Here is a 12,485-nt window from a genome sequence, read left to right on the forward strand (position 1 = left end):
AGGGAACACAAAACTCCTACGAAAGCCCAAAGCTTAAACAGAGGATGAATAATGGCAGTGAACTTGGTTCAATCGTAGAAGTGTCCTACGGCGATTATATACAAACAACAATGATGGCCTGCTCCTCTCCCAAAGGACAAAAAGCAGTCTCAGTGTTTTTGATTCTCGGCGTCTCAACGTGATCGCCGGGGTTTGTTTTCCGTTGTATCGGTGAAATTGTCAAGTCTGCCGTTGAAAGCGGCCTGCAGCAGAAGGTGTTGGTGATTCGAATTGTTGTGCTTTTCTTGCCTTTGCAATGAGTTGTCAGTGTGGAAACAAAACAGGTCTCCTCTCTCTTTCCCTCCTTATGTTTTAAATACTGTAGTATTGACACGGATGCAAATGATGAGACTGACAGGATGAACTATCGTGAAGGGCCACGGTTCCACGGCGTTATCCTTCCCAGTTTGTTTCCAGGGGACAATATTTACACAGACACACAAGACCATGTAAACAGGACAACGCTACGAGAGACACAACTCAGCACAAAATACATTTAAGAGGACGTTAATCATGTAGTGTCGCTGCATTGGGCTGACATTCTTTAAAATGCAGTAGTGCTGTCAAGTTGCCATCATCAAGAGCAGAAAGCAAAATTTCATGCGTTGTGGACGTTGAAGCGCTGATGGAATTAGAAGATTAACACCCTTAGACGGCCTATAAGACGCCCTGCGCTCCTCTCAGGTCCTCAGTTTTTGCTACTGTGGTGACGTGTGGCATGTTGGTTGGCCATGCAAAGAAGAATTTGTGGTAGTAAATTTTGTTATATGTGTTATTTTGTCTCTTTTTGAGTTTTGACATATGCAGTATCCGTTTTTGCTGTGATTTTCATGTTTTGCCTTTCACAAGATGCGTTGCAGTTGGGTCATGTGACCACGTCCATCATTTTGGTAACATCACTGGATGTAAGGCACGGCAGTCAATAAAGCTGGCAAGACTCAAGTGAACGAATTCGGACCCATCTGCACATAGAATCCGCACCTCCACTGGAGCGACATAACTACCGTATATACTCACGTATAAGTCGGGTCTCGAAACCCCAAAAATCGATCATAAAATCAAACCCCGACTTATACGTCCCGTTCAAAAATGCGACACTTAATTTGTTTTTTTAACATCTTCTTGCCTCCTCCAATCTCACACCAGTTTCTCAGACACAGAGAATTTTCTTCCAACGGCGCAGTTACCAATTTCTTTCGCTACTTCAACGACGTTTAATTTAAAACCAGCTTCATATTTTCTTCTGATTGAACGCTCCCATTGTAGATAAGGGATGCTCTTACGATAACGGTGTATGAGGGTGTGAGACACGAGAAACACAAATCAGTGCAAACGTCGCTTCGGAATAGTTTGGGTATTACAGTGTGGTCACGTAGGCACAATACTCTCTCAGGTGGCCGTTAGCATATCGTAATCTCTTAGAACAATAGCGGGAGTTTTCTGCATTCGACTTATACGACCGACATTATAAAATACCAGAAATTCTACAGTAAAATCAAGTCCCGAGAACTTAAACGTGAGTAAATATGGTACACGTAGCAGAGCTCCAGGGTCGACGCAGCTGCTGTTGGCAGAGGTCTATGAGGACGGCTCATGACGGACCTCGAAAAACACGCTGCTGGCAAAGTGCTTTACTGGACAAGCATGGCCCCTCACTCTTGATCCATTTGTGTCTAGATACACAGTGCAGTGGGCACACTACCTGCTGGACTGGAGAGCTGAAGGTCACTTTTATTTGAGTGACCCTTGACGTAATGAGGCACAAACTGCAGGAGTGTCATTACAATCCACGGTGAAATCGGCCTTTTAGTAATGCATCGGATTCAAAGTAAATGGTGTCATCAATGTCATCCAACTGTGCCCATTTAAGCCGTGGGGCCGTTCAACCACCATTTGTTGGGAGATGGAGGTTGGTGTTAGTGGTCTGTGCTCCAGGTAAGCCAACGCACCAGGACTGGGCAATTTAAAAGCAGGAGGGACTGCTTAGCGGTGGCATTGAGGTGGTGCAGTGACTGTTTCTCTTTGGTTCCACGTTGGCACTCACCCACCAGCCACCCTAATCTGTTTTAGGTGACAGCAGAAAGAATAATGAGGCAGATCGGCGGCGGTGTCAAAATGAAAGTAAAGGTAAAACAAGACAATCGTGAGCACATAATAAAGAAGCCAAATCGAGGAGCAAAACTCCAAGTGAAAATAAGGAAGAAAGGTCGAATGTCAGTAAATGAAAAATAACAAAGAATGAAAACATAAAGCGCAGAGAGGGTTTTTAAGGATGACCTTTGAACCGGTCGGGTTTTTAGTGTCAGGGTCAAGACCCCTGTAACTTCGCCCCTAACTACCGCAGCGGCGTCCTAACAACGGGTAATCGCAAAAAAAAAAAAAAAAGCGCTGATTAACATAAATGGAAACCAATAATATCTGTCCATCAATTAATTAATGAGCTCCTTAACTACAAAACGTACAGAAACTTAATAATAAAGTAGCAAAAAAATGAAATAGTCAAATAATTCAGAACCGCAGGGAATTCTCCAGTAGGCATGGCTGAAGTAAAAGAATGGCGTGTTTCCCTTAGGTTTTAAGGTTTTCACCCCGACCCAATTTTTGTTTATTTGTTATTGTGTTATTCGTGTAAATGTTGTACTGTTATAAGTAAGTCTCACTTTGCATATTTTTTATATATTTTTTCGTTTACTCGTTTTCCTTTAACAACAAAACAGTAAAACACCTGCAGTGGGGCGCACTGAAGCATAGACACCACTGCAGGACGGGGCGGAGTCGGATGTAAGCGGGGTTAAAAAAATGAGCATCACCATATAAGGATGGTACGGCATTAGATGTATGTTTTAATTTGCTAAAAAATTATATTCTTTAGTAATGACTTGGAGGCTTTGCCCCCTGCTCACTTCGCTCGCCAGCCCCCAGGCGGGCGCTACTTGCTAGCCACTTCGCGTCTCTGCCGCTAGCGTATGGGGATGCGGATGTACAATTTAAACAGATTTTTATTTTCATTGGAATTGTTACATATGCTTAATAGAACTATTTTACATCACAGCGAGTAATTAACCATATTAAAATAAGTATAAAACGTAATAATTTAAAAGTAAATTATGTTTCATGTTGCGTTAGAGGTATTCGTTGTGTTATACAATTTTATTCTGTTTGGCTTTGAACTTAACATGTAAATACTTTTCAAACTTACACTTTTACTGTAAAACGTCAGTCAACACAATTTTTTGAATTAAATTTTCGTCAGGATCGCATTGAATTTTGATTCTGTGTTTGGACTTTCATCGTGATAATGCAACGTATATCTGCCCGTGAGTGAGTTTTGTTTCTTTCTCTCCATTAAATAAAATGACTTTTTTGAATGTTTGTCTCTGTGATTTGTTAATTGTCTTTGCAAAAGCTATTCTAACAGGAAACTGTAGACGTTTTAATACGAATGGCATATCAAGATCTCTTTGGTGTCTAATGTTATCCCCTGATGATGTACTACATTACCTTACTCGGATACGCCCTTCTTTCTACATTAATTCGGTTGGTGGAAGACCTGACGGTGTTAACGGTTGTAGATATTCTTCATGATATTGTAAGTTGATGTTTTCCTCTTCCACATGATCACCACCGACTGTTTCAGCAGAGTCTACTGATATGCATTTAACCAATCTGCTGTGTAACCGATTGACTTTATATGTGTTAATTCATTTGACTTCATCGTTTCTCTGTGCGGGCGGCACGGTGGTGCAGTGGTAGCGCTGCTGCCTCGCAGTTAGGAGACCCGGGTTCGCTTCCCGGGTCCTCCCTGCGTGGAGTTTGTATGTTCTCCCGTGTCTGCGTGGGTTTCCTCCGGGCGCTCCGGTTTCCTCCCTCAATCCAAAGACATGCAGGTTAGGTGGGTTGGCGATTCTAAATTGGCCCTAGTGTGTGCTTGGTGTGTGGGTGTGTTTGTGTGTGTCCTGTGGTGGGTTGGCACCCTGCCCAGGATTGGTTCCTGCCTTGTGCCCTGTGTTGGCTGGGATTGGCTCCAGCTGACCCCCGTGACCCTGTATTCGGATTCAGCGGGTTAGAAAATGGTTGGTTGGTTTCTCTGTGCTAGGACTGCCCAGGTACTCATTTTTTCTGTTGATAACCCTTCGTGATGAAATTCTTCAATAAGATTTTGACATAATACGTCTTCTCTAATTGGGAACTTAAAGTGAGGAAAACGTTAAAAGTTTATAAGAGCGGAGAGATCGGGAACTGTGTCTGACAAAAGCATTCACACGAATGAGAGGTGAGAGGACTGTGTGTGGTTGAAAACGGTTGAGAGGAGGGCGGGACTTGAAAAAAATCTCATGGCCAAAGTCTCGTGAGATTTGAAAAAATCTTCCAGAAAGTCTTGTGTCATCTCAGGATTTTTTTTTATATAATCGAGAGATACTGTTTATTTGTTCATCACCATGCAAGGTAAGCAGCGGTTCTTACTGTCCCAGAATGCACTCTGTGGCCGTGCCGTGTCCGAGTCAGAGTGCGATCATACAGACTGTAAATCTGAGTCAGTAATTCCTCAAACTCATCACTACAAGTCAGACAATTCAGAGAAAACAGCACTACCTACATTTTCCAAGCTGTTAAGTAATGCTGACTTTTCACTTTAGTCAATTGTGTGAAATAAAAAAATATAACCTGTGTTATATGGTTCAAAGCCCCATACCAGGCTGAGAGACCAGTTTAATGTAAGGACAGTAGGGGGAACACTCACATGGACTATTTGCTCCCTGGTGGCATTCTCCCGGAGCTATGATGCATATATGGATACCTGCAGGGCAAGCTGGGAATTGTAGTCCTGTTAAACAGCCCTGTTGAGTTTCCATGGGTGCGGCCATTGGAAGCGGCAGGGACAGACTGTCCCAATCATTTAAGGAACTTCCGCCCGACCCAGAACTGCTTCCAACATGCAGTGCAGTAACACCAGAGGTACAGTGCATCCAGAAAGTATTCACAGCGCGTCACTTTTTCCACATTTTGTTACGTTACAGCCTTATTCCAAAATGGATTCAATTCATTTTTTTTCCTCAGAATTCTACACACAACACCCCATAATGACAACGTGAAAAAAGTTTACTTGAGGTTTTTGCAAATTTATTAAAAATAAAAAAACTGAGAAATCCCATGTACATAAGTATTCACAGCCTTTGCTCAATACTTTGTCGATGCACCTTTGGCAACAATTACAGCCTCAAGTCTTTTTGAATATGATGCCACAAGCTTGGCACACCTATCCTTGGCCAGTTTCGCCCATTCCTCTTTGCAGCACCTCTCAAGCTCAATCAGGTTGGATGGGAAGCGTCGGTGCACAGCCATTTTAAGATCTCTCCAGAGATGTTCAATCAGATTCAAGTCTGGGCTCTGGCTGGGCCACTCAAGGACATTCACAGAGTTGTCCTGAAGCCACTCCTTTGATATCTTGGCTGTGTGCTTAGGGTCGTTGTCCTGCTGAAAGATGAACCGTCGCCCCAGTCTGAGGTCAAGAGCGCTCTGGAGCAGGTTTTCATCCAGGATGTCTCTGTACATTGCTGCAGTCATCTTTCCCTTTATCCTGACTAGTCTCCCAGTTCCTGCCGCTGAAAAACATCCCCACAGCATGATGCTGCCACCACCATGCTTCACTGTAGGGATGGTATTGGCCTGGTGATGAGCGGTGCCTGGTTTCCTCCAAACGTGACACCTGGCATTCACAAGAAAGAGTTCAATCTTTGTCTCATCAGACCAGAGAATTTTGTTTCTCATGGTCTGAGAGTCCTTCAGGTGCCTTTTGGCAAACTCCAGGTGGGCTGCCATGTGCCTTTTACTAAGGAGTGGCTTTCGTCTGGCCACTCTACCATACAGGCCTGATTGGTGGATTGCTGCAGAGATGGTTGTCCTTCTGGAAGGTTCTACTCTCTCCACAGAGGACCTCTGGAGTTCTGACAGAGTGACCATCGGGTTCTTGGTCACCTCCCTGACTAAGGCCCTTCTCCCCCGATTGCTCAGTTTAGATGGCCGGCCAGCTCTAGATGAGTCCTGGTGGTTTCGAACTTCTTCCACTTACGGATGATGGAGGCCACTGTGCTCATTGGGACAGTCAAAGCAGCAGAAATTTTTCTTTAACCTTCCTCAGATTTGTGCCTCAAGACAATCCTGTATCAGAGGTCTACAGACAATTCCTTTGACTTCATGCTTGGTTTGTGCTCTGACATGAACTGTCAACTGTGGGACCTTCTATAGACAGGTGTGTGCCTTTCCAAATCATGTCCAATCAACTGAATTTACCACAGGTGGACTCCAATTAAGCTGCAGAAACATCTCAAGGATGATCAGGGGAAACAGGATGCACCAGAGCTCAATTTGGAGCTTCATGGCAAAGGCTGTGAATACTTATGTACATGTGCTTTCTCAGTTTCTTTATTTTTAATAAATTTGCAAAAACCTCAAGTAAACTTTGTTCACGTTGTCATTATGGGGTGTTGTGTGTAGAATTCTGAGGAAAAAAATGAATTGAATCCATTTTGGAATAAGGCTGTAACATAACAAAATGTGGAAAAAGTGATGCACTGTACTTCAGGGTCCGCCATAAAAGGGCTCTGATGCCTCATCTCCATCTGGAGACACGAAGCTGACCCGGAGGAGTGTAAGGTGAAGAAGAATGAGTGGGAGAGAAGGGAATTGTACTCAGATAATTCTATTTCTGAGAGAAAGAACTTTGTGAAGGTATTGTGAAAATAAAAATGACTCGCTTGAACCCAGGACTTATGTTTGTGTTTTTGAGGGTTTGGGGGTTCAGTGGTGCCTCCCTACATGTCACGCCTGATTAGCCAGAAATACCACTTTTGTGGTCAAATTGCACTTGGAGCGAAGTGATACATATTTTATATGTTAAGTTTGCTCTTTATTTCCACGGAAAATATACAGTTTACATTTGTTTTTCTTTTACAGACCATGTAACAAATCAGTACCAACCTACCTTGTGTTTCTCCAGATAGTCCGATTGGAAATTCAGATGAACGTACTGAAGTGGGACGGTGAGCTCCCCGATCAGACAGCAGTTCACTTCTTCCGCTCCATGAATCGGAAGCGGGGCGGGGCCTATTTTATACCTGGTGAAAATGACGTCAGGCTTGGAGACACGCCCCCCGCCAGCACGCTGCACGCGGACGTTTTTCTAACTAGACGCGGCGAAATATGCTCAGCAAAAAAGTTTGAAATGCACCTGCTCATCACTGTGGACCCTCACTCGCTCATAATTCACCGCTATTGGTCAATAGGTGTGCCACTTCCACTTAGGTCTGTCAATAGCAGGCACCTCACGCGCTGGTATTTGGTGCTCATCAGAGTGTATGCGGTATAAAATTAGCTGCTGCGGGGCACCGTACGAATCTAAAGATTATAATGATTCAATATTTAACATACACTGTCAATTATTGGCAAAACGCCACAATGATCCGCTTTCTGTCATGTTCGGATGCAGCCAGCTTCTTTAGCTGGTGACGTCAGCATATACTTTGAATCTCCTTCGGGTAACACTTTGAAAAATGTCATGTTTAATAATCTGAGCTCCATTTAGCCACAGAGCCTCCACCTCCAACATCTCACAAGAACACAGGAATCTTTACGTCACTTGAGCCGAGTCTGCCGGTTATGAAAGCAACTTCACTCACGTGATATTGTAAAATGCTGTAATTAAAAAACATGTTTTATGTGCCCTACTAGTACGTGTAATTATATTCAGTCGGCACTTATTTTTGAAAATGTTACTGTTACAAAAATATGTAATTACGAAAACTGTGATACAAACTCTGATAAACTTTCCACAATTGTAATAAACGCTCCAAACTTTGACAGCAGCTTGCCAAGTCTCTGAACGCTACGCCGTGCTGACATTTCCTTACTCGTTCTGTCACTTGAACGTGGAGTCTGCGGTCTGTGCAAGCTGTTGAGCTGGGTCGGCTCCAGGATTTGAGCTGCCCGGGGCGAAGTTGTAAATGGCGCCCGACATCCCCTTTGCTTTGATAGGAATCATCACTGCCAGACCTGTACTTTGAGACCTGGGGACAATACTGTCACAAAAATATACGTTCTTGAGAAGTGCAATTTCAGAAAGTAAAGTAGAAATCAGAGTATATTTCATAGTATTCATTGATTGCTTTTAACGCTTCTTCAAAGACAATTAAGTAACACTTCACTCATTGTACACGTCTATAATTATTTATTTAAACCACCAATGCAAAATGTACCTTTTGATAAGTGATATTTTATATATACATATATAATACATTGTACTGTTTTTTTTTAACTAAGACATTACCGTAACATATACATGTCGCTTAAATAACATAAATCGAAAAGTTAGCATAATGGCAACATTCAGTGAAACTGAGAATATGATTAAATATGAATCTTTACCCACAATTCCTACACAGTGTGCTCGTGTCTGCAAATAACGCAATCCACCTCTCCAAAGAAATGCACAACTGCGTTAGCGTGCGCAGAGCAAATCTTACAAATGGTGGCGAGTAACAGACGACGATATTTGTCAAGTTTTAACAGAATTTTTCATATATGTCCATTTGTGAGACAATCATAGCTTGGATTAAACCATCTTTTAGCAATTCACTCAGGAGCTACAGTCCTGTTGCCGTTTTAATCGTTTATATTTTATTTCGCCATGCCTGTCTCTTCTATACTACAGTTCGAGGATTATTATTATTGGCATCATCATCATCATCACTAATATGTGAAAATAATATAGAACAATAGAATTTGCTTCGAGTCCGAGTGCTCGTGGGTCTGTATTATTTAAATAAAAATGTCTCGTCGCTCAGATTGTGCTGTGCATCGTGCTGACAGTGCAGGCGCTGCTGAGGCGCACAACAGAAAGATTTCCTTGTGTTCCGAAGCGGTCCGGACAAATGTTTCTGAAGAAAGATAGGAATATCGCAGTAATGCACCCTGTCCACGAGAGGGCGCGCTTGTCTGGATGGCCTATGACCAGAAACGGCCCTGCCGCAGAGCCAGCCCAAGCCAATTTGGGCTCCATTTTTATCTGCGTGATGCTGTATACAGCTGTTTAAAAGCAAAGTCTACTAATGCATGCAATTACATTCTGGTATAACACATATTTTTCGCAGTTAAATAAACACAAATGTCATAACTGACTGTTTAAAGTAAATAAAAAATAGAAAAAGTCTGCAACTTTCAAATGAATCGGTACACCATGAGCCTACAATTCTAACTTGCTATGAAATGTAGCTGGGCGCCCCGTAGTGAACGCTCCAACACCGAAGAAAAGTGGCCTGAAAGAAAACAATCATCCATCCTCTCCGTATCAAGATCGCTTACTCATGTTCAGGATCAATGGAGGCTGGAGCTATCCTGCCAGCTTTGGGTGCAAGGCCAGAAGTATTTCTTATCATCTTAACATACATTATCTGAGATATAATTGGTTTTGTTTTTTTTTTTTTAAATGGATCACAGATAGGTGAAATGGCTTGCCTGTGGTCACACAGTGTCAGTAGCTGGATTTGAACCCACAGCATCCTTAACTACTACATCACGATGCCTACAGGAATAACCCTGAATGGGATGACAATCCAACATGGAGCTCACTCACATACAGTATGCTTGGCATTGAGGGTGCCAATTCACATACAATACACATTGTAAGGATGTGGAAGGAGAAGAAGCCCACACAGGCAGTGGGAGAACATGCAGACATTACTCCATCCATCTGTTGAAATGACAAATGCAATGCACAGGTCTCTGTTACATGCCACTTGATATGGGAGTCATAAAAGCAGTGTTAATGTTTGTGATGCGCTCTCTGTTGAAATGACAAATCTCTGTTGCATGTCGCTTGGTAAGGGATTCATAAAAACAGTGTTATTGCTATTTAATGCGTCATCTGTTGGAATGATAAATGCAATTCATATATCTCTGTTGCATACCATTTGGTATGGGATTTGAAAGCAGTGTTAATGTTTGTGATGCACCATCTGCTGGAATGACAGAGACATAGCAATCAGACAGACCCACATACACAGTATGCAGGCGCACAGACACTTTATGTTAAGGTGAATAATTATGAAGAATTTGTGGCACAAAGCATGATGTGCCAGTATGCAACCATTAATGTCCGGTACAGTACCATTTTAAATATTTGGAAGCTCATTTTTAGCACCGGTATACTGCTATGAGGTGACTTTAGGGCTCAGAGGATGCCCAAACAGCACAGCATCCTCAGGTTCTTCTCCATCCCTACACCGTGTCCCACATTTTCATTTTAATTAAGCACTGAGGCTACTTGATAATAATATTATTATTAAGGTGGCACGGTGGCGCAGTGGTAGCGCTGCTGCCTCGCAGTTAAGAGACCCGGGTTCGCTTTCCGGGTCCTCCCTGCGTGGAGTTTGCATGTTCTCCCCGTGTCTGCGTGGGTTTCCTCCCAAAGACATGCAGGTTAGGTGCATTGGCGATCCTAAATTGTCCCTAGTGTGTGCTTGGTGTGTTGCAAATGGATGTTTGCATTAATATAGCTCTTTTCTCACTACTCAAAGCACTCAGCAATTGCAGGTTAAGGGCAAGTTGGTCAAGGGCCCAACAGAGCAGAGTCCCTTTTGGCATTTTACAGGATTTGAGCCGGCAACCTTCCGATTGGCAGGCAGATCCCTAGCCTCAGAGCCACCACTCCGCCTACTTGCCCCCACCAGACATACTAGAGCCCCACTGTCTTCATCCTGAGGTAACTGCAGCCATCTAGTGACTTGAATGGATTAAGCCATCATCACTTGTCCTACTCTGGTGTCCCCAAGGACTTTCTTACACTCAAAGACGGACTGAGGCTACTCTTGTGACTCCCCCTTCTCCAGCATGTGGCCTCGTGATAAGCCCCTCTCCTCTCTTTTGTCACCATTTTGTCTTTGCCTGCCAGGCCGCCTGTCACGTCACACTGAGTTGTGAAAGTTGCTCACTGCAGTGCATGTGTAATCTGCAAAGTCTGAGAATTCTGAGGCACAACTTGTTTCCGTGCCACCCTGCTGTCCACATTGGCATTGCTCTTTTTTCTCCCTGCCCCCTATCTCTGCCCTTCTGGGAATGCCATCATGAGCCTCACGGGACATTTCCCTTTTTTTTTTTTTTTTGAGAGGACCGGTTCCTTTTATCAAACACGGAAGTTAAACTGCTGTATGAATATCAAGCTTTATGAGAGGGGCCAAGAGGCCATCAATGCGTGTGACTGTACAAAGGGCAGGAGGAGGAGGAAGAGGAGGAGAAGGAGTCATTTAAAAGGTCTTTAAACAGCAGGTAGACTTAGAAAAACAGCCAGGGTAGATAGATGCCAGCTGGAGAAAGCAACCTTGGCAAAAACTGAGACAGGAGGATGCCTGGAGAGGTGGGAGAGGAAACCCACCTTATCTAGTCATTTCGACCTGCCAGTGCCACCCCTTGAACCCCATGACCACCCAACCCCTCTACAGCCACCCCATCACAGAAGACAGCCCAGATGTCAACTCACCATCTTGTCCTTGCGCTTCTTGAGAAAGCCCTCAAATACCAGGTCTGCCGGCTCCTCCTGGGACATGTCTGAGTGTTGAGCGTTTTGTCGTCCAGTGTCAGCTTTTCCGTGCCACATACTGTGAGTGTGTGCGCTTTGTGTGTGTGTGTGTGTGTTTACGTACGACTCGGCCAACTTCCCTTTCTGAGCCTCTCAGTTCTAATCCAGTGAGTGAACAGGTGTGTGCGCGTGTGTCTTGTGTGCTGCCACCATTTCACTCTGAGCGACCAAGCTGGGACACAACACTCCTCATGACCACTCAAGTGCCAGCGGCAGGAGGACATGGCAATCCGCCATGCTGGCGCTGTGGTGAGAAGGTGTGTGATTTGAGTCAGTTAACTGTGTGTGTAAAGAGAGTTAGACGTGAAGAATAGAAAACGAGTCGGGTTGAGTGATTAAGGAATTGGACTGCAGGGTCTCAGGTTCAACACAACCACTGAGTGATTCACCCACACTATACAACTAAAAGTATGTGGACCCCTCTCCTCCATGTTATCCAGTTGAGGCGTTTCAGCCGCACCCATAAACTCCATGCCGTCTCCATTGACAAACATTGGCAGAAGAATGGATCATAGTGAACAGCTCAGTGACTTCAAACGTGGCACCGTCATAGGATGCCCCCTTTGCCACAAGTCAATATGTGAAATTCCTCCTCTCGTAGGTCTGCCTCGGTTAACTGTTAAGTGTAATTGTGTAGAGGAGGCATCAAGAAGCAACAGTGCTAGGTCATGCAGACTGACAGTGCTGGGCCACCAAGAAATGTCCTCTCCTCTGTTACATCTCTCACAACGGACTGGAAGCAGCATCAGCACAAGAACTGCATGTCAAGAGCTTCACAAAGTGGCCAAGAAGCTGCACACAAGCCCAGGATCACTTT

The 12,485-nt window shown here is 44.0% G+C and overlaps 1 protein-coding gene across 2 annotated transcripts in view; it reads right to left on the minus strand.

The window, feature by feature from the left end:
• LOC120517875 overlaps positions 1 to 12,120 on the minus strand; it is a 29,702-nt gene extending 17,582 nt beyond the window's left edge. The window contains exon 1 of one of the 2 annotated variants that reach the window (XM_039740381.1): positions 11,570 to 12,120. In XM_039740381.1, the coding sequence (XP_039596315.1) occupies positions 11,570 to 11,686 (117 nt within the window). In that variant the 5' untranslated portion in view covers positions 11,687 to 12,120. The remainder of the gene's footprint in view (positions 1 to 11,569) is intronic. The other variant, XM_039740382.1, reaches the window with a different exon arrangement.
• Positions 12,121 to 12,485: the final 365 nt, after the last annotated feature.

This window comes from Polypterus senegalus, chromosome 17 (genome assembly GCF_016835505.1).
Source record: "Polypterus senegalus isolate Bchr_013 chromosome 17, ASM1683550v1, whole genome shotgun sequence".
Lineage (NCBI taxonomy): Eukaryota > Metazoa > Chordata > Cladistia > Polypteriformes > Polypteridae > Polypterus > Polypterus senegalus.